General features: G+C 47.9%; 1 protein-coding gene across 2 annotated transcripts in view; it reads right to left on the bottom strand.

Annotated features, from left to right (window-relative positions):
• Positions 1-26,266, bottom strand: part of LOC119709083 (collagen alpha-1(XXVII) chain-like) — a 144,007-nt gene that overhangs the window by 73,686 nt on the left and 44,055 nt on the right. For both annotated transcript variants that reach the window (XM_038156411.1, XM_038156410.1), the window contains exons 9-15: positions 22,727-22,771; positions 21,817-21,870; positions 19,428-19,472; positions 17,080-17,133; positions 15,836-15,880; positions 5,317-5,370; positions 1,677-1,721 (exon numbers count right to left, since the gene is read on the bottom strand). In XM_038156411.1, the coding sequence (XP_038012339.1) occupies positions 1,677-1,721; positions 5,317-5,370; positions 15,836-15,880; positions 17,080-17,133; positions 19,428-19,472; positions 21,817-21,870; positions 22,727-22,771 (342 nt within the window). The remainder of the gene's footprint in view (positions 1-1,676; positions 1,722-5,316; positions 5,371-15,835; positions 15,881-17,079; positions 17,134-19,427; positions 19,473-21,816; positions 21,871-22,726; positions 22,772-26,266) is intronic.

Below are 26,266 nucleotides of genomic sequence, written 5' to 3'. Positions count from 1 at the left end.
TCCTAGCATAAAGGCTGCTTGTAGAAATGCATTTACTCAGAGCTCTGCCCACATGGTTAATTAGGAGAGCAAGAGGCTTTAGTTACACCTAATTCTGCTCTTCAGCCTCTCTTACACCATGAACCAAACTCCGCAGGGTGTGTGGGGCAGCCAGAGCCTGGCTGGTCCCCGGGGTGGCTGCAGATGGCAAGGAAGAGACTGAAAGGGGGCCATGTGTCACCTTCTCCATGGCCCGCAGTGTGGGCCCTGTGTGCACACACACCCTGGGGAAGCAGCTGGAGCTGTCCTGCACAGGGAGGACAAGGCAGGGTGGATGTGCTCCCTTCTCCCCAGGAGGGTGGAGGAGGTCACTCTCGGTCTATCCCACTAGAGATGCTTCAGCAGCCTGAATTCAGGAGATGCATGTTACCCCGGACACAAGATCTGACTCAGCTTGACCTGAATCTCAGTTTGAAGTCTGGCTGGGCCAGTGTGGAGGGGAGGGCAGGCAGCTTCTGACTCCATCATCTCTGGAAGGATCATGACCACATTTGCCATCTCTGACCTTACACTTTCTAACAAACACAAGATCTGTGAGACAACGGCAACAAGGAAAAGAGAAATCTTTCCAAAAGCAAGGATGCCTTCAATGGCATTGTTTTAAATAGCAATCTTCATCTTCCAGATTTTCAACAGGAGCACATCCTTTCTGCTGCTATGGCTAAAGTAGCTACTTACATCTTCTCTAATGAGGGGAAGCAGAGCTAAGTCGTGGTTCCATGGAAAACCTTCCTGTGAATCCACCTCTGCCCCAATCCCCCATCTCCAAGATGGGTGTTCCACCAGATTCCCTTCAAGGAATGTAAGATTTCTGGGTTTGTGCAATGCCTGCTGCAATGGGGGCCTTGATCTAAGCTGACACACCCTCCTGTAATTTAAGCTATGGGAAGGCAAAAGGGGAAGGTTTTAACCATTCCTTGCAAGTCAAGTTTCCATGGTTAGTCACAGCTGAGGAGGAATCATTATGAAAGAATGCTGTAGTAGTAACAGAGCCTACCAATTTTTTGTGCATGGAAGGGAATAACCTAAAACAAGTGCTGAGACCTAAAAATAAACCATACTGTGTTCAGCTGGGCATTCACTAACCCCCAGCATGGCTCCAGAGGAGGAGCTGCCACCCATCCTTACAGCCATTTATCTCCTGCTGGGGAAAAAGTGTAATGAAGGGTGGAATTTGGCTGAGTAAAATTACCTGGATTAGTGATGGGATGGGGAAAGTGCTTTTAAAATTCCTGTCTACCCAGAGGACAGGATGTTCCTGCCCTCAGACTCTCCAGTGAACAAGAACTGTGTGTCCCTGAGGTCACTGCTTACGGGGACTTGCTTTTTAAGAGATCCTGGCGTGGAAGGAATGCTGCATCTTTGAAGAAATACCCTGGCAAACACTATCAAAAGGGCAAGTTATCATGAAAAAAAGACACTAACAACAGACTTCTAATCTGTTTCCTTTTGCTTGGAAAGGGTTTGCCCTCCTCCACCTCCCAGTTCACCAGGAAACCCCCTCTCTCCCCAGATGTCACACCTCCCCCATGCAAACAGTCATCCTGCTCACAGGAAGAAGAAAATCTGCGTGTAGTTAGGCAGGTTGAAAGGGTTAAAGCCCGACAAGCCAGATCTCCATTTGTTTTTGTACTTACAATGAGTCCAAGGACTCCAGGAGGACCTGGGGCTCCCAATTCTCCCTAAGAGGAAAGACAAACCCACATGGTTACAGAACACTTTATAGACAAGCAGAGACTGAAAGGCAGCTCAGTGTTTCAGGGGCTTGAGGGAAGGGAAAAGACCATCCCTCCCCCTTCCACCCCCCCTTCAACCCCAGCCCCTTTCCCCTCCAAAGCAATCCAGAACTTCCATTTTCAGGAGTGCACTTGTAAGCACATCCTGGGAAGACACAGGCTGCTTGTTGTTGGGCAGTTATTCCCAGGGCTGACTTCCCTCCCAGGAGCAGGCTGGATGAAAGGAACATTTCACTGTGCAGGGGAGAGGTGGGAGCCTGCCCCAGGTGAGACCCAGCCACTGGCAGGGAGAGGGAGTAGAGACGTGGGGAGAGCAAGGCTAAGGGGGGAAGGAGAGGAAAGCTGCCACTTTAGCATTGGGAAAGGTGAGTTTTGGGAGTGGTTATGTAATAATAAAAACTCATAGGAAAAGGAAGACCTGCATGAAAATGAAACTGGGTAGTTTGGGGAGAGGGTATGGCAGGTTCTGGTGGTGGCAAATGGGTCCTGGGAATGTATTTGGCACCTTGGAGCACATCATTCCAAGGGTCAGACTGCTGACGGGGCTGTGGAGCTGGTTTGGCTCCTCAGCTTCACCACAAACTTTCTCTGTGTGAGCTCTCCAAGACACGCAGAAGCACTGGCGGGTGTCTGATGGCATCTCCAAGTGAAGCACAGCACAGAAGCTCTGCCAGACCCCCACAGCTCACCTGTCCAGATCCCTGAGCAGCTCAGCAACCATGGGGTGCTCAGCCTGTCCCGTGTCCCCCTCAGTGGCCTCCCTGGCCATGCTAACAGTGAGCTGCTTGCCAGGGCAAGGACCAGCTCTTACACACCTCCATCTCCAGCAGGGCCTCTCAAAACAAGTGCATTGGAAATGCTGAACTTCCCTTTAACTCAGACAGTCCTGCCCCTGCTCTGGATCATGCTGGCCACTTTCTGTGACAGCCCTGCTCAGTTTATGGTGCACATCTGGTGGAGCCCCCTCCAGCACAATTTAGCTCCCCTTTTATGGAAAGATTTGCCCAGTGGAAGAGGGAAAGAGAAGGGGACGCAACGTGACTGAATGTGCTCAGGGCTCCTTGGGTAAAGGGTTACGTGTGTTTATTTTATGGGAAGTGGAGTAAAGGACTGTTGGGCAAGCACACACACAAAAAAGCGTTTCATAATCTCAACCAGCCTAAAATTGCTTTTTTTTTTTATGGCCAGTTCCTTTCCTGCATACTTGGGACATCTGTGCAGCAATTGTTCCTCATGGGTGGGATTTCTGTGTCCTCAGAGCTACTGTTACAAGGTCGGCTCCAAGCTTTTAGCCAAGGCCTGGCATTACTGGCTCAGGAAGAAGAGGGAGTATCCCAGGAATGCTGAGCACAGGAGCTGCACGGTGGCCTGGGTTCCCCGGGAAGCTCTGCAGGCTCTCAGGGTGGCGGGGATGCAGGCTGGGTGGATGCTCAGCTCTTGGTCCCACCAGCTCCAAGAGGCACTTCCCAGATCTCTGACTTGTGTCATGTTGGTATTCCTCGGGAGAACGGCTGTATGTGGAAATGCATGAGCTCACAGCTAACAGAAGAGGATTTCCTCTTGCAAGAGGAGGGGGTGGACTCCCCTGGGAGATGTGGACAGGACTAGCTGTTAATTTGAGCCATTCCCTGGTCTAGGAAATGGAGGATTTACAAGTGGCCTTTCCTGGCTGTCAGTCCCTGACCTGTGAGGGAAATCAGGCCCTAGTCTCCTTTTTTTTCAGCGCATGGACCGGGCACTGGGACAAGAGAGAAGGAGATGAATCAACACCCCTTTCCCACGTCTAATTCCTGTGATTAAGAGCCTAATTGGAGTGGCTGAAGCACTCCGGGGGAACGCGGGATCTGGAATGCCATGGCTCGACAGTTCTCATCAGCTGGTAGGAGGGAAGAATGCCCCTGGGGCTGGAGGAGCCTGCGCTGTGCCCGGAGGGGATGCAGCGGAGATCAGAGGCTGCGGGCTCAGCCTTCCCCAGCAGCAGGGGATCAAAAGGAGGATGTGGCAGCCGGGCCTGCGGCCATCCCGCCCCTGGCAGCTCAGCTGCACACCCCACCTACCAAACCTAGCATATTTGTGTGCTCCACAAACAGACTTTCTGGCATTTTTCTGCGTCTGTGACTCCTCTTGTGACCCTGTGAACCTCCCTTTAAGTCAGCCCAAACAGTCTGTTTTCATTCTGCGATCGCCAAGGCACATTAATATTTAAGAGCCGTTGATAAGATGAAAGAGGAGCAATCCTTCTGGATGAATTAACGGGACATTTGCTGCTCTCCCAGGCTCTGGGAACAGCCATTCAGCTGCCTGGCATTGAGAACATCTTCTGAATGGGGCTTAGACAACTTGCATATTCAAAAGAAAACAAAATAAGTTATTTAGGGAAAGGAAAAAAAAAAAAGTCTTCCTGTCCTCCAGGATTCCTGCTCTTCCTGGTGGGCTGGCTGGAAATAGCAGTACAATCAGAAAGCTTTCTACTTTGGGACTACTGATTCCACTCTGACCCATGGCTTAAGCCGACTGAAGGATGGGAAAAGTCCTGCAGAAGTATTCCTTGGGAACATCGTTCTTTCAGTTCACTGCGTTTATGATTCTTGTGCTGAATTCCCACAAAGGCTGGAGCTGTAACTGAGCTTGGCTTGGTGATCGGAGCCGGTTGTGAAAATAACTTTTATGCTGCATATATGACAAATGGGAGCTTGCAGGCACATGTGGAGTGGGTTACTCCACACAAATCATCCCATCAAACCCCAGAGCAGCATGGTGATTATGTGTGAATAACCAAGGCAGCAGGAATTTCAAAGATGAATCAGTGCTGCTCACATGCTAATTCAGGGAGAACCAACAAAGTAATTCAGAAAATAATTTAGGATAATTAATACATCTGAGAACTGTTGCAAACCACGAGGACATGTTCTGTGAGCAGTGGCAAGCACAGCACATCCCCACAGTTTAGTGCTACAAGAGCAGAGCAAATTAAACTTTATCAGCACCCAGCTGCTTAAATGACCTCGGTGACCATCCTGACCCAATTCCCAGGAGACACATCCCTCTCTTAGGAAGCCAGCAGGGGTCAGGTGAAGACTGAAGGGCAAGAACTCAGGAGACTAGGGACTTGCTCCCCATGCAGTCCCAGGGCTGGCTGAGGGATGGGGCAGGCAGCAGCTTGGGCTGTGGAGTCTGACCCTCAGTGGTATGGACAACATGGTCCAACACTGCCTACTCTGCCAGAGCAACATCCTTCCCCTTTTTCTCTTTATTTACTCCTAGCCACACCTTCTGGATGAGAAAGTACCTGTCATGACTGAGGTGCAGGGAATGCAAGAGATGGAGACAGAAAGCTGATGGCAAACGACCTGACAGTTACAGGAACCAAACACAGGAATTTTGAGCAGGGCAGGGATGTACATTTTTTTTTCAGGAGGGACAAAACCAGCCAGCAGCTGCCACCAAGCTTAAAAGCTTCACTCAGCTCTAACTAGCATGATGCAGTACAGTGTGCTGTTTACTGCAAAGAAAAAAAGAAAGGAAAGCATTATGAACTTACAGGGTTCCCATCGATGCCTGGAGGTCCTCGTTCTCCAAAATTACCAGGAAAACCCTGAGAAGAGGAGGAAAACATGAATGTTAGTTATTGAGGCTCCCTGGTGTAGACAGTTGGTTACAAACCACTCCCCCTGCAGCCCGTGCAGCACTTTGGAAAGCAGCAGAACACGGGGACATGTGGGACAACCAGCCTGCCTGTCCTCGTCCAAACCACTCCTGCCACACCAGCACAGCTCAACAAGGCCAAAACCCCTGATTCACAAACCTCACTGCAGTGACTGTATTGAAAATGGATTGTCAATCTGAATTATTTAGTGCTGTCTCCTAACAGGACCCTTTGAACAGCACCCCCTCCTCTCAGGATAGCTGGACAGCACAAAGCCTCTTGGAGCCCATGCAGATGCTTAATGGAGCTGATGGGAGATGCCTGGTGAATTCACTCCCTTTCAGCTTGCCAGAGGAGCAAACGCTTCCAAACTCATTACAGCCCACACCCCAGGGCTGTGAAAGGCCATGTTTACTACAGGAAAAAGTCGCCACAAAAGAAGACTTCATCTCATTATATCCGAGACAAGTTTGGAAGACTTCAGACAATTGTAGAGAAGGGAGTGGAGGTACTGAGCCAGAGCCAGAACACAGTGGTGTGACACGTTCTCTCTCACTCTTGGACAGAGCCTGTGCTCCTCTAAGCCCCCCAATTCCCTGCTACAAGCAGATCCCAAAGCAGCTTTCTCTTCCCTGTCCTGCCATGCTCGGTCTCCCGTAGGAAGAGCTCGAACTGGGAGTCAAAGTAAAAGTGCTTTATCCCCTTCTCTGGCTCACCAGGAATACAAAGGACAACACGGGGGTGTTCTGGAATACCTGAGAGCTTTAAGGGACAGGGAAGAAGCAGACAGGGAGAGGATGCTGTCCTCTCCTGCCTGCTCCCCTGCATGCTACAAACACTGGGTATCTGGGAAAAGCAAATCTGAGGGAAGTGGAATGCAACAGCCAATGGTGACAATGCTCATCTGGAAACCCATCAGCAACGATGAAAACTGAAATGATCACAGCAGACAGAGCAGCAAAACTACACTGGGAAACTATCATCCAAGTCCTCCCTTGACCTTTGGGGGTTTACAGCTCCTGGTGGACAGAAAAGGTAAAAAGTTGCTTGGTAAAATCTAAGGTGAGAGATGGGAGACCTGTTTAAGTCAACAAAAATTCTGCTGCTGACCTCAGAGCCAGCATTTCAGCTCTTCTGTACCAATTCCCTACAGCACAAAGGACTGAACTGACATGAGCTATTGCTTGCTTGGATTCAACACTTCTATTCTGTGGGAATAGGAAAGTTGTCTGCCTTTCTCCAGCTAGGCACTACATCCCTGAGGCCTGTGCACATGCCAAGAAGCTGTGGTAAGCAACCACTGGAAACAGCCTTCTGCCATCTAGAGACAAAGATGTCAAATATAACAAGAAGGCAGGGGGGCCTACAATTTTCTTTAATGAAAAAAGGAGCAAAATAACTCTGCTACATGCTGAATCAATCAGATCAGAAGAGAGATGTGCAGGGAAAACTCATTGCTCAGGCAAGACAGGAAAAAAAAAAAAAGAAATTGCCAGAATATTTTGCTGTTTACAGTCATGTGGCTTGCCAAGGAAAATATGAGTGTGCATAGACTGATACTGTACTTAGACTGCTGCAGATTTCAGTCACAGCCTTCAGCATTCCCCCATCTCTCCTTCCTTCCTTCCTCAGAGAGCAGAGCTGGGCATGGGGTGGCCATGGGTGCCACTGAGCTGCAGCCTGGCCCTGTGGCTGCTCAGGTGTCTGCTATGGAGCTGAGCTCTTGCCAGGAGAGCTCAAAATGTCCCCAACACGGGGACATTTTACTACTTGGAATCGTACAACGAAAACAATATTGCTACAGCAGCATAATATCAGCTGGGGAAAGCTTGCTCCAGACTAAAACACCCTTGTCTGAATTTGGTTTAAAACTGTTGCAGTGTGACATAAACAATGTGCTCCTGTGCCAGAATAAAAGAACCCAGATAAGGACCTATTTAAATGCATATGTTTTGCACATGTGTTTCACTCTTTTTTTTATGCCTCAGTTTCCAGCATTAACCTTGCTGCTTAAAGACAGGAAATTTGAGGCACTTGGTGATAGAGTTAATAGAAGTCTAACTTTTACACAGGTTTTCCAGCACTAGATCTCCAAATATCTAGAAAACCAGATTATTCCTGTGTTTGGAAGGTGGAGCTGAGCACCTGAGGTCCTTTGGCCAACAGCACCCAGCAACCAAGAGATTCAGCAATGAAACCTGCTCACAGAGCTCGGGGCTCTGCCAGTCCTCAAGATGGCATGGAAAAGGCTCAGAGTGGGAGGAAGCTGAGAAGAAAAGCAGAACAGGCCCAGGACAACACTCAGCACCAAAGCCCCATCCTTGCCAACACCTTTTTTGTCCTTAACACACCATCTGCACTGCTGGCACAAGCAACCCCCAGCCCAGCTCACCCATTGCTGGGGTGCTGGGTGCTCCCCAAACTATAAAACAAACCCAGAGGAGGGGACAAATGGAAAAAGCAGCTTCAATTCAACTAACCCCAGGCATCCTAGCCCAGAACTCAAGCTTAGCACAGGTTTTGCACTTTAAATGAGGCTAAGGCTGGTGGCTGTGGCATGGAGAAGGGTATTTCAGCCTTCATGCAGCCTGCAAAGACCCAAACCAGGTTGTGAAAGCTGTCCCAGCACAGCTCTTGCACAGCAGGAAACGATCAATCTTTTAAGCCCCTAATGAAAAAGAAAGCACTTTGTTTCCATGGGGTAAGCAGTAGCAGTTTAAACCACAATAACAGTTCCAGTGACCACAGTGTCCTAATTTATTGGATCTCACACGTCTGTAAAAGCTATTTTTTGGTGCCTCTCCTGCCTGAGCCTAAAGAAGAGAGATGTTCCCCAGGAATCGAACTTGCACTATTCAACTAAAACAAGCAGCCCAGAAGTTACAAGCAGACTCTGTTATCCCACTGGTTTCACTCCCCTAAGCAGTGACACCTCTGCTCTCCCGTGCACGGCTCCAACAGCCTGAGGAGCCCAGACTGAGGGAGAACACATGGGGCAGGAAGCTCATTTTATGGTGCTGGCAGACAGGAGGGTCACAACTGGCAGCCCATTACAGGAGACTTTTGAAAGAGATTAAAGAATCCAGTAGATTCGGAGTCTCCTGTGAGTGCAGAAGGGGTTTTGGGACAGAAAATCCATCATTTTTCAAGGTGTTTTTTTTTTTTTTTTCCCCCCCCCAGAAAAACTAGTCCATGGAAATTATGCTTAAGATTTGGGACAGCGAAGGAAAACATCCCAGTGAAAAATGAAAAATACAGAGCTTGCTCTGTGGAAGGGATGGGATGGTCAGAGAAGGACCAGGACAGGGAAGGGAATGGCAAATGGCAGCAGAAGTAGGAAGAAAATGCTCGACTAACAAGCTGTGCTGGCCAGGAGCCAGCAGGGTGCTCCTCCACAGCGCTCCAGTCAGGTATGACAAAACTTTTGGCTCTATCTCACAGCTGGGAAATTCAGAGAGGAGGTGGGGGAAAATGTCCAGATGAATGGATTTCACATTGTCTGAAGGAGAAGTTCAATGAAAGAGGCAAGATGAGGCTTGGGGAGGAGCTGGGGAGAGCACACAGGCAGATGCTTTGCACTAACAACCTCAGGGTGCTCCTGTGCTCCCCGGTTCCTGGCCCAAGCAGAGCTGTACAGGGGCTGCACAATTTGTCCTCACTGCACTCAGTGAACTGAGACACACAGAGAAACAAACTGATTTATCCCAGGTACCACTGAGGAGTCTGCAGCTGAAGCAGTAACAAAGTCTCTATCTTTGAGATGTTCCAATAGTGCCTTAATTCCTTTTCATCCCCACTCCCTGCAAAGGGCATCCTTTCACAGACCAGGAGACTCCTGCTGAGAACAACCAGACCTAGACAGACACTGGAACCGGCTCCTCTTGCATCAGGGGATTACATCCCCCTCCACCTCCCCTTCCTTTCTTCCACTGCTCAGAGCAAACAGAGCAGCCTGCCCTTTCTGCTGGCTGCTCTCAGCCAAAGCCCTGCTCCTGTCAGGGCAGACGCCACTGCTCCTTGTCCCTTGTCGCAGCTGTCCCCAAGGAGCAGGGGCTGGTGACACACACGGTGTCCTTGCTCCCCCAAAGCCCTCTCAGGTGCTCACGTGTGGGTGGGTGTGTTGTATGTGTACAACATCTGATTCAGTTTAAAGCACTTTCCCTGAAGGAGTAAGGGAGGCAGTCTGGCAGCTGCTGCTCTGAAGAATCCTGGCAGGTCTTCATGCCAACAGAATCGTTCTCCAAAAATAGGATTTTATTTTCCTGTTGGCTGAAGGTGAAGCTGCTCAAACCAACCAGCCCTCCTGTCTTGTCTGCGAAAGTCTCTATTTGCCAGTTGGCTCTGGCCAGGTGAATCACTGCCCAGGAGCCTCCCCAGGGACAGAACTTGCAAGTCAAATAATTTAAGTAAGGAAAAAGAAAAAAAAAAAAGGTGGTGGAGAAGCGGGGCTGAGGGTGAGAGAAAGCCTTCACTGGAAAAAAGAAGGAGAATAAAACAAACAAGTGTAGCTTATGTTGGCAGCTCACGCCTCTGAGAGAATTCCTGGTGTGGGGAGCAGACTGAGCCCCTCCACAGGTGGGCAGAGGGTGGCTCAGCCCCAGCAGGAGTCACCCCAAAGGAGCCTGGCAGACCCTGTGCTCCTGCTGTGCCTCAGCAGCTACACGGGGACCTCTGCCTTGCCTGGGTGCAGGCAGTTCTCATCCCCGCAGAGAGGGAGATGCCACCCCTGGCTGGGAGTGGCATGGGGGTCCTGCTGCAGCTCTGCTCCTCTGCCACCTGAAAGGAAGCTTTGCTCTCACCCCCAGGAGACTTCACAGTTCTGTGTCACCTGTTAGGACAAAGATTTCAGGGCATTTTTAAACATAACTATCCCTCCAGCTGTGGGAGTACAGCAGGAGCAGCACAAGAAAAATTTCCTGAAGCCCCTCCACACAAACATCACTCAAGTGAAATGCCAGCCCCTCCACACTCCTGCTCCATTCCTTTTCCACTGGTACAGGATCTCTTCCTGCTCTGCAGAGCTCTAACTGAGTTACCACTGCACAGACACGATGGCCTAATGCCAGAGAGCACTGAGCCTGCCACTGCTCCTCCTTATCTATGGCCAACATTGCCAAATCAAGCAGCCTCCTATCCAAGAAAGCCAAGCAGCTTCAGGGGTCACAATGCTTTCAGACTCATAGGTGACAATTGCATTATTTTACCTTATAATTTCTAAGGAGAATAATTTTTGAGCTTTGATTTATGAATGAGGTTTTCCCTGAAGGATTAAAGATGCCTGGAAGACCTTGGTTCAGTTCCTCATAAGACTTCTGAATGATGATGGACAAGTCAGGAATATTCTTGGAAAAAAAAGTATCTAAAAAAAGTATCTTTGGGATTGTTTCTTTTCTTTCAGTGGAAGTTACAGCTCTTGGCACTTTTCAAACCCTTTTCCCTGTATTTTCAGTACCTTGTTTTGCCCATTCTTAAAAATATGAAATACATACTGATATTGTCCACCTCGCCAGGTTGTTTGGATGGTGTAATCATGGACATAGGAACATGTGAGAAGTAACCATGCAAGCATCCTCACCACAGAGATTTGGGAAACTCCAGACATGTGGAACACAGCTCAGGCCAGAAAGAGATGGTGACATTTGCTCTGGGCTCACGCCTGCATTTCAGAGTGGTGAACCAGGCCAAGAGGGGTGGAGAGACCAGACCAGCTGCCCAGCTCCAGTGTCCAACTTCAGCATTAAAAAAAGTCACTGATTGCTCAAACCACATCTATTTTAAAAATTCAGGTTAACAAAGCAAAAAAAAAAAATAGCAAGGAATTTACTTAATTGGCTCACAGGAAATATCTGATCCACGGGCTAAAACTCTCTCATTAAAAGAGGAGCTTTGTTCATGGCTAGTTTTCACGACCTCCACTGGACTTTTCATGCAAACAGAATGATTAAAAACATATTCTGTTTTTAAATTAACCAGTTCCTGAACAAGGCACCAAACATTTTGGTGCTATCCTGGGGTACTGGCACAAGACAGCACTACCCAGTGCTGTCCATCAGCTCCTACAGACCATTTGTGCTCCCTCCTGCAGCTCATCTTGTGGATTTACCTGTACACACAGCTCTTCAGCCCACTCATTTCTCTATGGCTTTGGCTGGCCACATCTGAGTGTACCATGAAATGCTGTTACCAGTTTCCCAAGTCTCAGCTCCTGTGGTGCAGGAGACTCTTGGCTCACTCACTCAAGGAAGGGTCTCAGCTGCATTCAAAGCAGACAAAAGACTGGAGCAAGAGAGGAGATGTTTATCACCTTAGTCCCTACAGAGAGAAGCAACATTTGTTTTGTCAGTGGTCTGTGGCTATGCCAGCCCCTCCAGACCCATGGCAGAGTGTGGCTCCCCACGGCTCCCCGCTGTTTGCAGGGACAGAACTGGGACTGTGAGCCTTGGCAAACCCCACTCTCTGACATCAGCATGGATCTATCTCAGCCCTCCATCAAAAGCTTGGGGGAGGCCACAAAATGAAACCTTCCTGACCCAGAGGCAGCCCTGCTTTGGCTATCCCGAGGCTATTGATGCCTTTTCAAATGATGCAACAGCCTGCTCACGCTGGTGGGGAGGGCAGGGGTACCACATGGCCTTCTGACAGCTTATCAGATGAAGGGAAAACCAATATATTGCAACTTGGTGCTCACTGGAGGCAGGAGTTAATGCGTGGTAAGTCACCACAGAAGAAGACAGCACACATGGAGAAGAGCTGGGTGGGAAGGTGCCACTCTCTGTGAGAGCTGGAGAGGGGGATGTGCCTGTGGCCAGCTCCTGGGAAGTGGATGCCAGCTCCAGCAGCCTGGCACTGCCCTGGTGCTCCCAGCAAACTCTGAGGCTGGTTCCAGTGGCTGCCAGCTTGCTGCTGGCTCTCATGCTGTGGGTGACAGAGGGGAGGGACCCTACTGGACTCACTGCCATGCTGATCCCTGTGACTTCAAATCCATGTGCCTTTTTATGTCACCTCCTCCTTGAGACATGAGCTGTCATCCTTGGCATTTCCATGCTGAGCTTCAGCTGCTGAGCTCAAAGCAGAGCTCTCCAGAGACAGAGCTATCCCTGGTTTGCACAGAGCTGGAAGAGCCAAGCAGCTTGTGTGACACTGTGTGTCATGGGGAGAAACCATGACACACAGTCATGGCTGAATGACTGAATGATGAGCACAGAGACAGAAATATCTGCTCCTGGTGTTAATGGCTTGCTTGTGTTGCTGCTACCAAATCCTTCCAGCCTTGGGGAGAGTCTGATCCTGTGCTGTTTTGTGAACCCTTTGGGCCAGGGCTTTTCTTTCACGAGGTGTTTGCATGGTGAGGCTCTGAGCACAGGACCAGCAGCACCACCAGAAAAATGTAAGGAAATCTCAGTTGTGTTTAACTGACTTGTGAATAGACCTCAGATGAACCTCAAAATTACTAAGTATGTCTTTGAATTAAATTTCTCCTCCTTCTTTTCTATCTTTTTAAAAGAATACTACTAACAAAACAGATTATAAGGAAAAAATAATCGATAAAAAATAGCACAGCTGGTGCAGTATGAACACTCTATGTGAAAAAGAGAGATATAAGCACACATCAAAACCAAAGATGAACCAAAAAAGACCTCAAAGCTCTTTGGATATATTTCCTGAAGTTTTGCCTTTAAGTCTTTTCCTCTAGCAGAGCTTAAGAACTTCTGAAAATATTCCACTCTATTTGAAGTTTAATACAATCTGCAGTGCAGACACTTCTGATTGTAGCTACCCATCTCCCACAGCAGAAGAACAGCTTGGTGTTCCTTGAGCTAGTTCTATCTCCTACTCTTCCTGTGAGTCATTTCCTACAGTGGCAGCACAGCTCCTTCCTAAAGATGAACCAGGGCTGACACACTGTCTGCATGGCAAGACACGCTATCAACAGCTTCTCTCACTCCTTCCCCCAGCACCCCTGATGGGGTCTTGTTTTTAGATATTTTTTTTTCCCAGCTGCTCAACTGAACACCATAAAAATCCACAAAAAACACCATAAAAAGACATATTTTTCAGCCACTGCATTGGCAAGACTGAAGGTTTAAGCAGGCAGCTGCATCAGCTCAAGCCTCCCAGCCCACCTTTAAAGCAGGCAGATCCAGAGATGTACAGACTGCTGTTATTTCAGCCTCCTTTGTGCACTGGACTCCAACCATAACTCTGCCCCCAGACCTACCCCAGCCCTCTCCTTCTCCAGGGCCCATATTTTGGGATGCACCGGCCTCCTGCATCGCTGATGTCGGGCAGGGAGAGGTGGAGTCAGCTGTTTCCACGACAGACTCACCATGTCCCTCACAGCTCTGCAAAACTTTACTTCCCTGGAAGGATTTCAAGCTCTGACTCATGTCCAGTTCCTCTATTTTAATCATTCCCTCTTACATCATTCTCGGAGGCCCACGGTGTCACATGCAACCTCCCCCAGCCCCCAGCTCCTCCTCGGCTGAGCACTGATCCACTGCCAGCTCTCATCCCAAACAAAGCTAGGTACAGAAATATGTGTGATACCAACTCCCTTCCTCCTCTCCAGAGCATTCACCAGCTCTGAAGGCAGCTAATAAGGGCTTCCAAGAGCTGCCCCCTGCAATGACAACACGGAGACAGCAGAGGAACAGCAGCCACACCAGCAAATCTAAGGGAGCAGGGATGGGAGAGACCAGAGAAATCCCAGAAGGCTCACAAAAACCCCAAGGCAGCTGGGAGGCAGCAGTGGCCAGGAGATAAGTGTTGGGAAGAGAATCAGGTCAGCTGGTTTGTGCTTTCCATTTCTCCCACAGACTTCCTGAATAACCGTGGATGTCACTTAATCTTTCTGTTCACGCTCGGAAGTTCCAATCGTCAGCATCGGTCCATTCAAGATTTCCTATTAAACCTGATATCATAAACCAGAGAGGGAGCCAAAGCTCTCTGAAGGAGCCAAGCAGAACAAAGGTGCTCACGTGTAGCCATTTAATCCCTTCCCTAGATCCCAGCCTAAATGCCTCCACGGCTGAGAGATTCCCTGCTGATCTCAGGGGAGCCCCTTGCTTGTAGCAGTGACCGCCAGACCGAAACCCTTGCCTGGAAGATTACAAATCCTGGCCAAGCAACAGCTGGAAGGCTTTGAGGCTGCAGCGTGCTCTGTGCAGAGAGAGCAGAGAGCAGAGCCCCTGCACCTAACGACAGTTGCTGTGTTTGTTTTGCCCTGGCCAGCGAGTCATGGTTACACCACGGGCTCTGCACTTATTCATCACAGAGGTTTCTGGTGCAACCAGCAGCTTGCAAAAGATCTGGTGTAGATTTCCAGTACCCCTCCAAAAAAGATCTACTTGACTGCTCCCCATCTCAGGCAAAGGAGAGGCGGGATGGACGCGGCAGTGCTGAGGTGTTTGCATGGCTTTTGCAGTGAGAACATCAGCGAGTGGTGGGCGTGGGGCTCCTGGGAAGGACATGCTCCAGGCGAGGGGGGACAAGGGGAAAGCACTGGATTTTTCTGTGTGTGGGTGAGTGGACATTTTGCAAGAAGCCTGTGAGTGCAATGATGGCCAGAGGTCAGAGGAAACTCAGGCTAACATGAAGAACAAGGTGCAAAGGCAATGAGACAACAGAGGTCCAACATGCCTGAGCTCTCTGCTGATTCCTGGAGCAAAAAGCTTTATCCAGCCTCCTAAAGGAGCCATAATGAACTGTTTGGAAGAAGGTTGATGAGGTAAAGTCTTTCCTTTCTGTCCTTTCCCTGTTTCCTCTGCTCATTTCTGTATTTTTCTCACTTGCTCTTTCTTTTTGCTACAGTCAGCACACCCCCCTTGTTCTTCTATGCAGCTCTCACAGTTGCTTCAGCCCTACTTGCAAACACCTCTTCCTCCTGGCTGAGCTCTCACATCTGCCTGGTGCCTCCATGCTCCTCAAACACATCTTCCCTGATCTGTTGCACCACTAAGAACAAAAAGGTTTCTATACAAAACCATACTTGCATTAGACAAACCAGGATGGGACAGGGGTTGGAGAGAATCACAGCAAGAAGAGGATAATGTGATAGAACTGGAGATGGAAAGCAGGAGATGGAACAGAGCCAGTACAGACACCTGGGATGCTGCAGTCATGGCTGGAAATTAAAAAGTGCATCTAGGGAAGTGATTGGCCAGAGGCAGGACAGGAGAGAAGATGTTGTAGAAGAAAATCTGAGGGAGCATGGGAAAAGAGCAATAATGTCTGTGAATTGAGCAGAGCGTGGAAGAAAGGAAGAGAGCAATATCTATCTTTGGTTTTCTTCCTGCTTGAGAAGACAGATATGGAAAGGTTTGTTTGAAGATATGAAAGGACCCAGCCAAAAGCCAAATGTCTGTTTCCATTTTCATTCAACAAGGTCTGCATAATAGACGAGGAAAAACTTTACCGGCCTACCCATCTTGCCCCTCTTCCCAGGAACTCCAGGGATCCCCTGCAAGGAAAAAACACAGAGAGAGAGAAAAAAAAAGTTCTGGTTGAGAAATCAAACAGCCAACCAACAATACAAAGCAAAATGAGAAGAGAAAGGAGAATGCAAAACAGGCTAATGACTGTGGCATTGTTTGGGAATCAAAATGTCAGCTACTTGCAGTCGGCTGCGAGAGCAGAAGACAATTAACCTTCACCCATTAACTACGGCCTCCCGAGGACACGCGCAGGCAGCATCCCCAGGCTGGGGCTCTGCTTAGCAGGAGCAGTCATTAAGCTACTGGTCTGGAACCAAATGAAGGCCACCGCCGAGGCACTCGCTGCAGAACTGGTGTTTATGTTTCTTATTTAGTTATACAAGCATTAAATCAGCGTGGCCAGAGCACAGGGCAGGCCCCTCCCAGGCAGGCACACTCCCACATGGTCCCGGGGCCTCTCTGCTTTCTGGAGCTTGCATTTGAGGGAGGAAAGGCTGGAATCAAACTGTGTTCGTCTTCCAGTGATTTTTTAGGAGCTCTTGTAGTGGGGAGAAGGGGGTCCTTGGATGGGAAGAGATCGGGCAGGTGGAAGGATGTGGAAACGGAGAGTGGAGAAGCAAGGGATGACCTGTAAAGCTCTGAAAATTTGGGCTGGGGGAAGGCACGATGAAAAGGATGGGAGGAAGGGAGGGCACAGCCACAACTGCCCACTCACAGCCCCAGGCTTGACTGCCCAACTCAATGCAACTGGAAATAAAGCCATTTTCAGAAAGCTCAGCACTGTCCCTTCCAAGGGCCAGGCTCTTTCCAGTCATCTCCAGTCAGGCACACAAAATGCTGAGACAGCACGGCTGGGAGGTGACTCCTGTGGGAGCAGGGAATCTCCATGGACATGCTCCTCACCCTGCCCCACTTCACTAAGATGAACTGGCAAGCGGAGAGGGAAGGCAGGTTTTTAAGTGAAGGAGAATATAGAAAAACTCCTCTGTAGTCAACAGCAAGGTCTGATGGCCCTGCCTGAAGCCTGGGTTCTCCTTAGCTGAACATCAGCATCCTACAGGGACCCAGGTCCCCATTCAAGGGTAGGAAGAGACTGAAGAAGGGATAGGTAAGCATTAGGCATGCCTGCCTCCTTCCTCAGGGAGCAGGGATAGAGAAGGTTACATCAGGCTCTGAAGAGCTGCATTCAACCAACACACCAAGGTTTTCTTCACGAACTACTCACTCGTTCTCCATCAGCTCCTGGTAGCCCAAATAATCCTGGAAGACCAATATACCCCTAAAGAAAAGAGGAAACAAGCAGTCAGATACATTTCTCCAGTAGCATGCAGTCAGTCTGTGCTTCCTGAAGAGCAGAGCAACCTCCAGCGCTGGTCAGTGACAGCCGTGATGAAATAAACCTTGAGGCAAGTGTATATGCCCATGGACTGCATGGTGCTGGCTTCCACGATGTAGTCCAAGGGCACATACCCTCACACCAGGGATCAGGAGGACTCCAGGCAGGAAGAGGACAGCCAGAAGAAACCTTACCTGGGCTGGCTCTAAGTGTACCTGAGGGAAATGGAGCTTGGATCGAGGTTAGCAAAAGTGATGGCAAAAGTAATCCACAGACCTACACCTCCTTTTGTCTCTTTCTTTGGTTTTGACACTCATTTCCAACTGTCCTGTAGTGTCAAGCCCTTTCTGTTTGTCTTCTGTCACCTGGTGGTCACACACTGCAGCCCCTTCTGAGGCAAACCCCGCCTTGCTCCTGGCACCAGGGCTGCCACCACCCTGCAGTGGGTCCTGGCTCTGCCCAAAGCCTGTCCCTGCACCACCAAGACCTTGTGCAAACCTCCATCACCGCAAGCACTGAAGGCCCTGCATGGGCTGGGAGAGGCTGAACCTGACATTCCAGGCTTGGGGGATTGATGTGAGGCCCAACTTGCACACCCGCACTGTAGGGAAACCACCTTTGCACCAGCACATTTGACATAAAACCTGTGCTGCTTCCACACTCATCAGAAACCTTGTGTTTCCAGGTTTCTCTGTGGCCTTGGGGCCCTGCTGAGACAAGACACGCTGCATAAAACACAGCGTTTCCCTTCCCTTGCCACAATGGCAGCCTTGTGTTTAATCCCTTTGCTCAGCAGCCTGGACAAAGTCACCTTGTGTGCTGGGCCTCTGCAAAGGCCCCACTGGTGCCAAGCATGCTGAATCCAGAGGAAGTGAATTTCAGCAGGGAGCCCCCTCCGTGGCACCTCGCTGTTACGGGAGCCAAGTGCTAACACTGCTTTTCTCTCATCTTTCTTTCTCCATCATTCCTAAATCTCTATCTGCCAGCCCCACCAAACCTTTTCACCAGTCCTTCGCTCCCTGTGGGCTGTGTTTCCTTTAGGGACAACACCTAGCTGGGAAATAATGCTACATTAAAATGATGCTGTCTGCCTTTACCTCCTGAATCCTAAATGAAAACATGTAACTCCCAAACTTCTCCTGGAGAAGGAAAAAGTAGAGGTGGAGGATGAAGAAGAGTCCAGAGCTGGCCCTCTTAAACCACAAAATGCACATATCTTACCTTAGCACCCAATTCTGATTTAGTGTGGTTGAACTAAGAAAGGGTTTCTTTGGGTATTTATAAATATTTCACTCCTCACCTCTCAGGGGTGCGAAATGGAGAATAACTTCCAAATCTTACATTCTGCACATCTACCACCTGATAATTACACAAGGTCCTGGTTAGGGCAGTGAAGAGATGCCCCGGGGAAAACTTTGGCCCTTGCAGAAGTGGGGTGAGCAAGCTGTGCTCTCAGATTTTCCTCTCTCCTGCAGGAACTGAACATGCCCTCTCCCTTCCCAGCTCAGGAGTACTGCTAGCTACAGGGTCAGCATTTGTTTATTCCTTGCAGTTTTCCTAGTGATGAAAGCCAGCTGCTTGAATTTACTGCATATAGAGAAATATCACGTGTTAGAGAAATGGGGATTTATTGGCTTAGAATCTCATTGTGAATTTATAATTGCAGGAAAAGAACAAAATGTGATTAACAAGAGCCTTAAGTAGTAATAAAAAAAGACTCCTTTGCAATGAGAATAAAACCCCAGCAATTATTTTTGGTGAGCAAAACCAGACAGGATGGAGATATTGTTTGTATTTGCACATGGCTTCAAGATGCTGGCTTGCTGTTGTTCATAATGACATAAACCACTCCCAAACCAGGCCTGTACCCAAATGAGCCCATACTCAGTGTGGTTAAAGTCTGCTGAACCACACTGATTGAAACTAAAGAGGCCTTTGGGACATGGGGCTTGCGGGCTTTGATACGAATTTGTAAGCCATTCTTTCCTCTCCTGCAATGTGAGCTCTGAAGGGGCTGACTTTATCATCAGCACTACTGGGGGACTTTCATCAAGGTACATTCCAAGTTTAATTAAAAAAACTTAACAGTGCTTCAATAAACAAGCAGCGCACGGTTCAAATCCCCCAAACCCAACAAATTAAAGCAACGAGCTTCAGAACTGCAAAATCAAGCCTGAAGTTTCTTGAGAAGTCTTTGATAAAAACAAGCAGAGAAAAGGCAAATAAAGTTTGCTTACCCGAGGGCCTTTTGGGCCAGATTCCCCTATGGGGCCAGGTAAACCCTAGAACAGAAGGGAAAAAACAAAGACAAATGTGGACAAGCTCTAACTTAAAATAACGAGCAGTGCCAACCCCCTGAGCACCATCCCTGCATGGTTCTGCTTTAAGGTTTTGCTTTAAGCATCCAAGGAGTATCAACAAAGGAGAAAAAAAGACCAAATAATACAAATAACAGATCTGCCATTGTTGGGGAGCTGGGATTCTGCAGAACCTGAGACTCTGCACACAGTGAGCCTTCCCTGGGGCTGAAGTCGAGATTTCTGATGATAAAAACCACAAGGGCTGATGCAGTGGGGTGCCCAGAGGTTGTGTTACACTTGGGATGCGAGGCACAGTGATGCTCTGTGCCCAACAGCTCTCCACTCATCTTCCTGCCTGAGCAAACACATGCATAGCAAATGTATTCCAATACCTGCTCAGGGAACACTGGTGCAATGAGAAATTCCTACAGCCCAGAAAGTCACTTAGCAATGCAGGTACTGTGATAGCTCTAACCCTTTGCAGCATCAGCTATGGAAAGAATTGAAAATTAATTCCCCATTCTAATCCTATGCCTGATGCTGCTCGCTCAAAATACTGCAAAGAAGAAACGTGCAAAAATGCAAAAGAAATTTTCATGTTTATTGCCTTCTAGCAAGTTTCCAGATCAATTTTTTTCAAGTTCCAAATTTTGATGGGATTTTTCTGGGGGAAGAAAAAAAAAAAAAGGCTAAGTCCATATTTTCTTCAGCTGGCAGAACTGCAGGCTCAGCCTGGGATGTGAAAGCTGGGTTGTGCTCTTTCCTGGCTCCTGCATCGTTGCTAAAGATTTCAGGCATCTGGGTGAAGTTACAATCCTGCCTGTGATGCACAAACCAAACCTGAGCCAAGCACTCTCTCCCATCGCTGCAGAGCCAGCACAGCTGACAGGAGTAACAAGTAGTAAAATCTCTGCAAAGTAAACAGCCCTGGTGCAGGATACACACAGCATTCAGATAGGCTGAAAAAAGCTGCCTTAAAAAAATGAAAAAGTCACTTTCCTGATCCAAACCACGTTTTTAAGAAGGCAGATTTGTTCTTTGAATGTCAAGGCACAGATTTCATCCTGCTTATCTGATGGGCTGAATTGCTGAACAGCATTCATTAACCTTGTATGTCCAAAATCTCTTGGACCTCTTCTTATTAGCCATCTAACACACATTCACACCTAGGAGACTCTCTGGCATGCTCAGCTCTAAGAGCCTTTCAGAGTATGAATGGAGCATTTAGTCAGGTGCATAAAGCTCCCATCCAGTTCTGCCATCTGCACTCTCCAGCGTGCTAAGCAAGGTATCAGTTTAATTTTCAATTTAAAATGGGTCATGCTTTATTGACAGTCTGAGGCAGAGAGATGCAGACTTGTTCTGCAGGTCTAGTTCACATTTACTCCAATAACCTACACATCTGCATAAAAAATTCACATCCACACTCATGATAAGTCTGAAGGACTCAGGACAGAGCATTTGGGATCTTTGACATCTGTTTGGTCTCTTGGCTTACAGATAAACGTGGCTGAATCCAACATTAAATGTGTCCATTTTAGAAAACCCTGACAAACTCACTTCACCACAAAATGTTACAGGGCTGCATGTTCTGTCCTCCAAGAGATTCCATTTTTTAGGATCTTGCAAATGCTCCTGTTTCCTTTACACTACTCAGCATCTTACATCAGTAGGACAACAAAGTGTCCAATCTTGATCCATTACCCCATGCACACTCCTTCATTCCTAAAGTTGTCTTTGTGTAATTTTTTTTCAGCATGAGAACAATGACTTGATTGTCTTTCATTGTCTTTTTTTAATTGCAGCTGCAAATAAGATTTTTATATATATATTTACAGTTCATGCATAACTTTGTGTGTGTACACATAGGTTTATGCCAGTGCATTTTACTAGTGAGAGTTCATCTAAATCTCCTCCTCCAATAATAAATGCACCTTTTTCCATCCTAGGTTTATAACTTGTACAACATTAGGTGCAAAATATGCCTAGAAAAGAAGGGTTAGCATCTTGCACGTGTCTGTCTGTGCTCTGCTGTTCTGTTTTTTCCCCTGTTGTTATAGTGAAGAAAAATCTGCCATAATTGGCTGTAAAAATTCAGGTTTTATCTATCATAGCCACAAAATACTTTCTAACAACATTTCAGAGTTGAAAGACTGTGTTATTGCTACAAGATCTTGAGGAGGGAAGAAGGAAAATATTCAGGCATCAAATATTCAAATATACCAACATTTTCTAGAGGACTGCACTGTCCTTAGTGGGACATGTCTTTAGCTACCTGCACACCCAAATCCCTACTCTGTGCACAGCACGATGAGATTTACTGCACCTGCCTGCCAGGATAACCTTTGGCACCTGGACTTCCAGTTGGTCCTCGTTCACCCTTAGGAGAGAAAAAAAGAAAAAGCACAAAAAGTCAGGTGAATGTCCCACTTGGGAAGTGGTTTTGGCTGAATCATTGTGGAGTGGATTAACCTGATGCACATTTATTGAGAGGAAAATAATATTAAGGGTAGATAATGAAGTTAATTAATGAGGGGGGAAAACACAGGGAAGCCAAGTCAACAGGATCCATGCACTGAGCAAGTGCTGCTGTTTCTCCTTCTCCCTTCACTTGGGGGAAAGCAGCTGAGAATCTGGAACAAGGACACTAAGAGAAGGTGTAAGGCTGTATCTATATCTGGCATATGGAACCGTTTTGCTGGTGGGAAAGCACTGCCAAAATTCTTCAAAACTAAATGGATTCATGTATAATATCCTTTAACATCTTTGCTAACAGGGCCTGCTATTCATTGCCTTTTTTTTTTTTTTTTTACTGCATTGCAAACATCAAACTTAAACAAATGGAGGGGGAGAAGAAAAGGGGAGGGGGGGAATGAGCTTTGGGATGGGAATCACATATACTCAACACAGAGTGGTTAGTAAAGTCCAGGTGAAATTAATGTAAAAAGACAAATAAAGGGGTAGGATGGTGAGCTGGCTTTTCTCCCCCCAAGTAAACTTAGTGTGGCTGAGCAATAAAAATTAGAAATTAAATGTAGAAACTCCAAGGCAGTCTCTTCCCACCATGCCATGGTTTCTGGGTCTGTGTGTGTGTGCTCAGATCCCAGTGTGTGCCCAGCTGCCCTGGGAGGAGCTGCCTGTCCACACTGACAGGCTGCACCAGAGCCAAACCAGCATCACAGCCAGCAAATCCATCCCTCCTCAAAGCTCCCCTGTTGGGAAGTGGGAAAACTCACCTGGTCTCCAGGGTGACCTAGTGGTCCAGGGTAGCCTTTATATCCCTGCCAAAAAAGGATGGAAGAGATGAATACTAAGAAACAAAAATACAGTACAATAATCTGGGTTTGGTTTCTATGTCTCTTTGCAGGTGGGACTAAAGTTCTGAGGAGAAGCAGGATTTTAGAGAGCCTTACATAATCCTGAAAAGTTTTATCAAGCTGCTTAGTGCTTGCACCACCCAAACCTGCTGCTGTGCCCTGCTGTGGTCTGGGGTGGCTCACACTCCAGAAGGAATTGCTCCATGAACACATTTGGAGTGGTCTCCACGCTCAGATCTATTTGTGATCTAAACATTGAGCAAGGTTGCCCTTAATCCTCAGGAAACCACAGAATGAAATGTTGGCTTTGGGCACATTGGGGACTACAGCAACATGAACCACTTCTGTTTCAGAGCTCTTACTTTTGCTTTAGAGTTTGAAATGCCACAGGAAACATGAAAACAACCATTTGCTTCACAGGAAACTTCAATTTTTCTACCTTGAACTTGTCCAGCTTCCAGCTTTTCTAATCTAATTACTACAAGATCCAGAGTGTTTCATTATGAAGCTACTAAAAATGGTGAGCAAGCTGCCTCTCAGCCTGCTCTCTCTGCTGAATTAATTAGAACGAGTTTCTTAATCCACCTTGCTCACTGGCAAGTGTTTCAGGCTTCAAATCATTCTCACAGGTCTTTCATAATCCTACTGCAGTTTGTCAATGTTTCATTTTTTGGGGGGATGCAGACACTGGAGCAGGACAAGGGCAGCCTGTTTGACTGCAAACTGAGCACTGTGTGTCTTTCAAGGGAGTCTGCTTTCTCCAGGATTTACCTAGAGCTCCCTTCAAACAGAGTGTATTTTTTATGTGATGGATAGTTCAGATTTTTTTCCTCTTCTTTATTATCTTGCTTCAGCTGTTTAAAACAAGCTTCCATCAAGAGAAGCAGATCAGGAGATTGAACTCAGTTACAGAGATGACTGTTTAGCTGGGCTAGCAGCAAGATAAAAAAAAAAAAGAGAGAGCAGAAAGTTTAACTTGAAACAAATGGGAGAGAAAAAAATAAACACGGAACAATCCTTGAACAAATACTAAAGAAATAACAAATTGCTTTCAAGGGTGGGTTACAACTACTTGTACCTCAGTCCCTGCCACTCACCCTGTCCTGGCCAGGGCTCCAGCACACCTCATCTGTCTGTGAAGCCCACAGGGAGTGTCCCTGCTCTGGAAGCCATCACCAGTCACAGGGTGACCAAGCACTTGGCCTTTGGCTCCACTCTCCCCACGAACCCAGGGCTGTTTCTGCTCCCAGGTCCACACCTCTGCTTAACAGCTTTTTTATTCTTCCCACGGGCTCTTCCAGACCTGCAGCCTGAGCCTTTGCTGGCAGGGTGTGCAATGCTCCCAGCCATGCTGGCCACTACCCTCTCCCCTTTGCATTCCTCCTGCCTTGTTATTTCAGACAGTCTGGCCTGCAGCGATGCTGATTCCCTTCTCTCCAGTCCTCTCCTGCTGGGCTGTGCTGATACACCATGGCTCTGGACAGAGCTGCACCTTCTGACAAGGCTGTCCTGAAAGCCCCTTGGTTGAACCACCTCGAGGGTTCTTTCTGCAAATGCTGTGAGGACATTTCAGTCAGAGACTCCTCACTAAAGGTGCCTGAGCAGCTCTTGGAGTAGGACACAGGATTCCCTGCCCCTCTCCAGGAATCTGCCCCATGAAATCCTCTCCTGCTCATCCTCTCCCTGGCTCCTTGACAGAGGCTCACAGAGAGGAGGGAGGATGCTCCACTCTGGTTGGGTGTCTGGCCTGGAGGTGAGAGCTTCCAACAGAAACATCCCTGGGTTCAGCATCCCCAGACATTCCCTGAAATTTAGATTTCCATGGGGTTTTCTCCTGGGAGCTCTGCCCAGGTCTTCCAGTCTGGAGCAGGAGATACCTTGTCTCTAGACAACTGGAACAACAAGCTTAAAAATATCTCACTTTTCCACTGATAAGAAATATGTGCCTGGCTTGGCTGCTCTGAACCATTCTGCTCCAGCTGGGTTTCTTCAGGATGGGGATTTTGATCCTGCAACGTCCACCCAAAGTAGGTGGTTGCATGATGGTCCCTTGAGATGCTCAGAGCACGTCCTGAACTAAATTCTGCACTAATTCTGTAGTGGTAAGTGAATGGCAATTAGGTTAAATATGTTATGTTCCTCAATGTGCAGTCACTGTTATGTGCTACTGTTATGTTCTATTAAATATCCTCCTCACTACATATTCTGGGCTCTGGAGAGTTTCAAACATGTATTTCCTCACAATGTACCCCAGTTATTTCTGCCTCAGGTGAATCACAATGAGGGAAAACCAGAAAAGCTTGTGTATGTTAAAGCTGGCTTCAGTGTGGAAGTATTTACCTGCTAAAATCCTCTTCAAATAGCACTAAAATGACAGGGCAGAGGGTATGAAAACAACTGCATTTGCTCTTTTATCTGAACACTTGGTGATGTTTACAGGGCACTCCACACAAAGGGCTGTGATTTAGAAAGGAAATTGCACTGCAGTGAAGGATTTACTCATCTGTGATGATATTTGTAATCCACTCTCTCCTCGCTAAAGCGATCATCCTGCACTTTGGTAGGAAATGTGAAGAATGAGGGGGCCAGGGAATGAGACCTGCATACAGGATGTTTGGAAGCACTGACCACTTCCCAGCTTTGCTCTCTGACTCCAGTGAAGCTTTGCCTCTCTCACTGCTGCTTTCTCCCCTGGAGCAGTGATGCTGCTCTGCTGAGATCTATCTCCAAGGCAGCTGTGGTCTGCAGCCCCAGGCCAAAAGCCAAAGCCCAGAGGGTACCTCATAGGCACCAGAGGGACAGGCAGAGGGGACATCCAAGTCCTGCCACCCTTCCTGGTCTGCAAAAGCACTGTCTGCTCTGTGTGGAGAGGATGAGAAATACACCTGCTGCTTCTAAGGCAGTTTCATGTACTTGATGATGTGTGGAGCTACAACAGCTTCAGGGGTGCTCTGAGATCAGCCTGTCCAATCCTACGAGTCCAATCCAAGCCTGTCAGCATTCCCAAGGCAGGCACTGAGGAGTCAGCCACGCTGTCCAAAACCACGCGGTTGTGGCTCCAGCTCACACTGCTGAGACAGTGGTTTCATTTAGTGGGAAATGCATTTTGTTTCTCCTGGTGAAATATTTTCCCCATTTGAAGGTTTCTACATGGTGTTCTCTGATCAAAGCCCCGAAAGCCCTTTTTGCAGCACGTCCATGGAGTGAGAGGAGGGATGTCCATTTCCAAGGTGTTGCTGTTTTCCGGTAGCCAAGATATGTTGCCCACCCTCAGCCAAGCAGCAGTGTATTTGCACTGGGAGAATGCCAGCAGGCAACCCAGATTAAAAAAAAAAAAAGAAATTTTTTCCAAACATTTCTCCAACAGCTGTAAATTTTTTCTTAATGCAAGATGCTAATAAAAGCCAGGTTACACCAAACCCACTGCCAGAGTAGTGCTACTGGGAGGTGTTTTTAAGC

This window comes from Motacilla alba, chromosome 17 (assembly GCF_015832195.1).
Source record: "Motacilla alba alba isolate MOTALB_02 chromosome 17, Motacilla_alba_V1.0_pri, whole genome shotgun sequence".
Lineage (NCBI taxonomy): Eukaryota > Metazoa > Chordata > Aves > Passeriformes > Motacillidae > Motacilla > Motacilla alba.
Note: the sequence above shows the minus strand (reverse complement) of the source record. Positions and strands in the feature narration are given on the sequence as shown.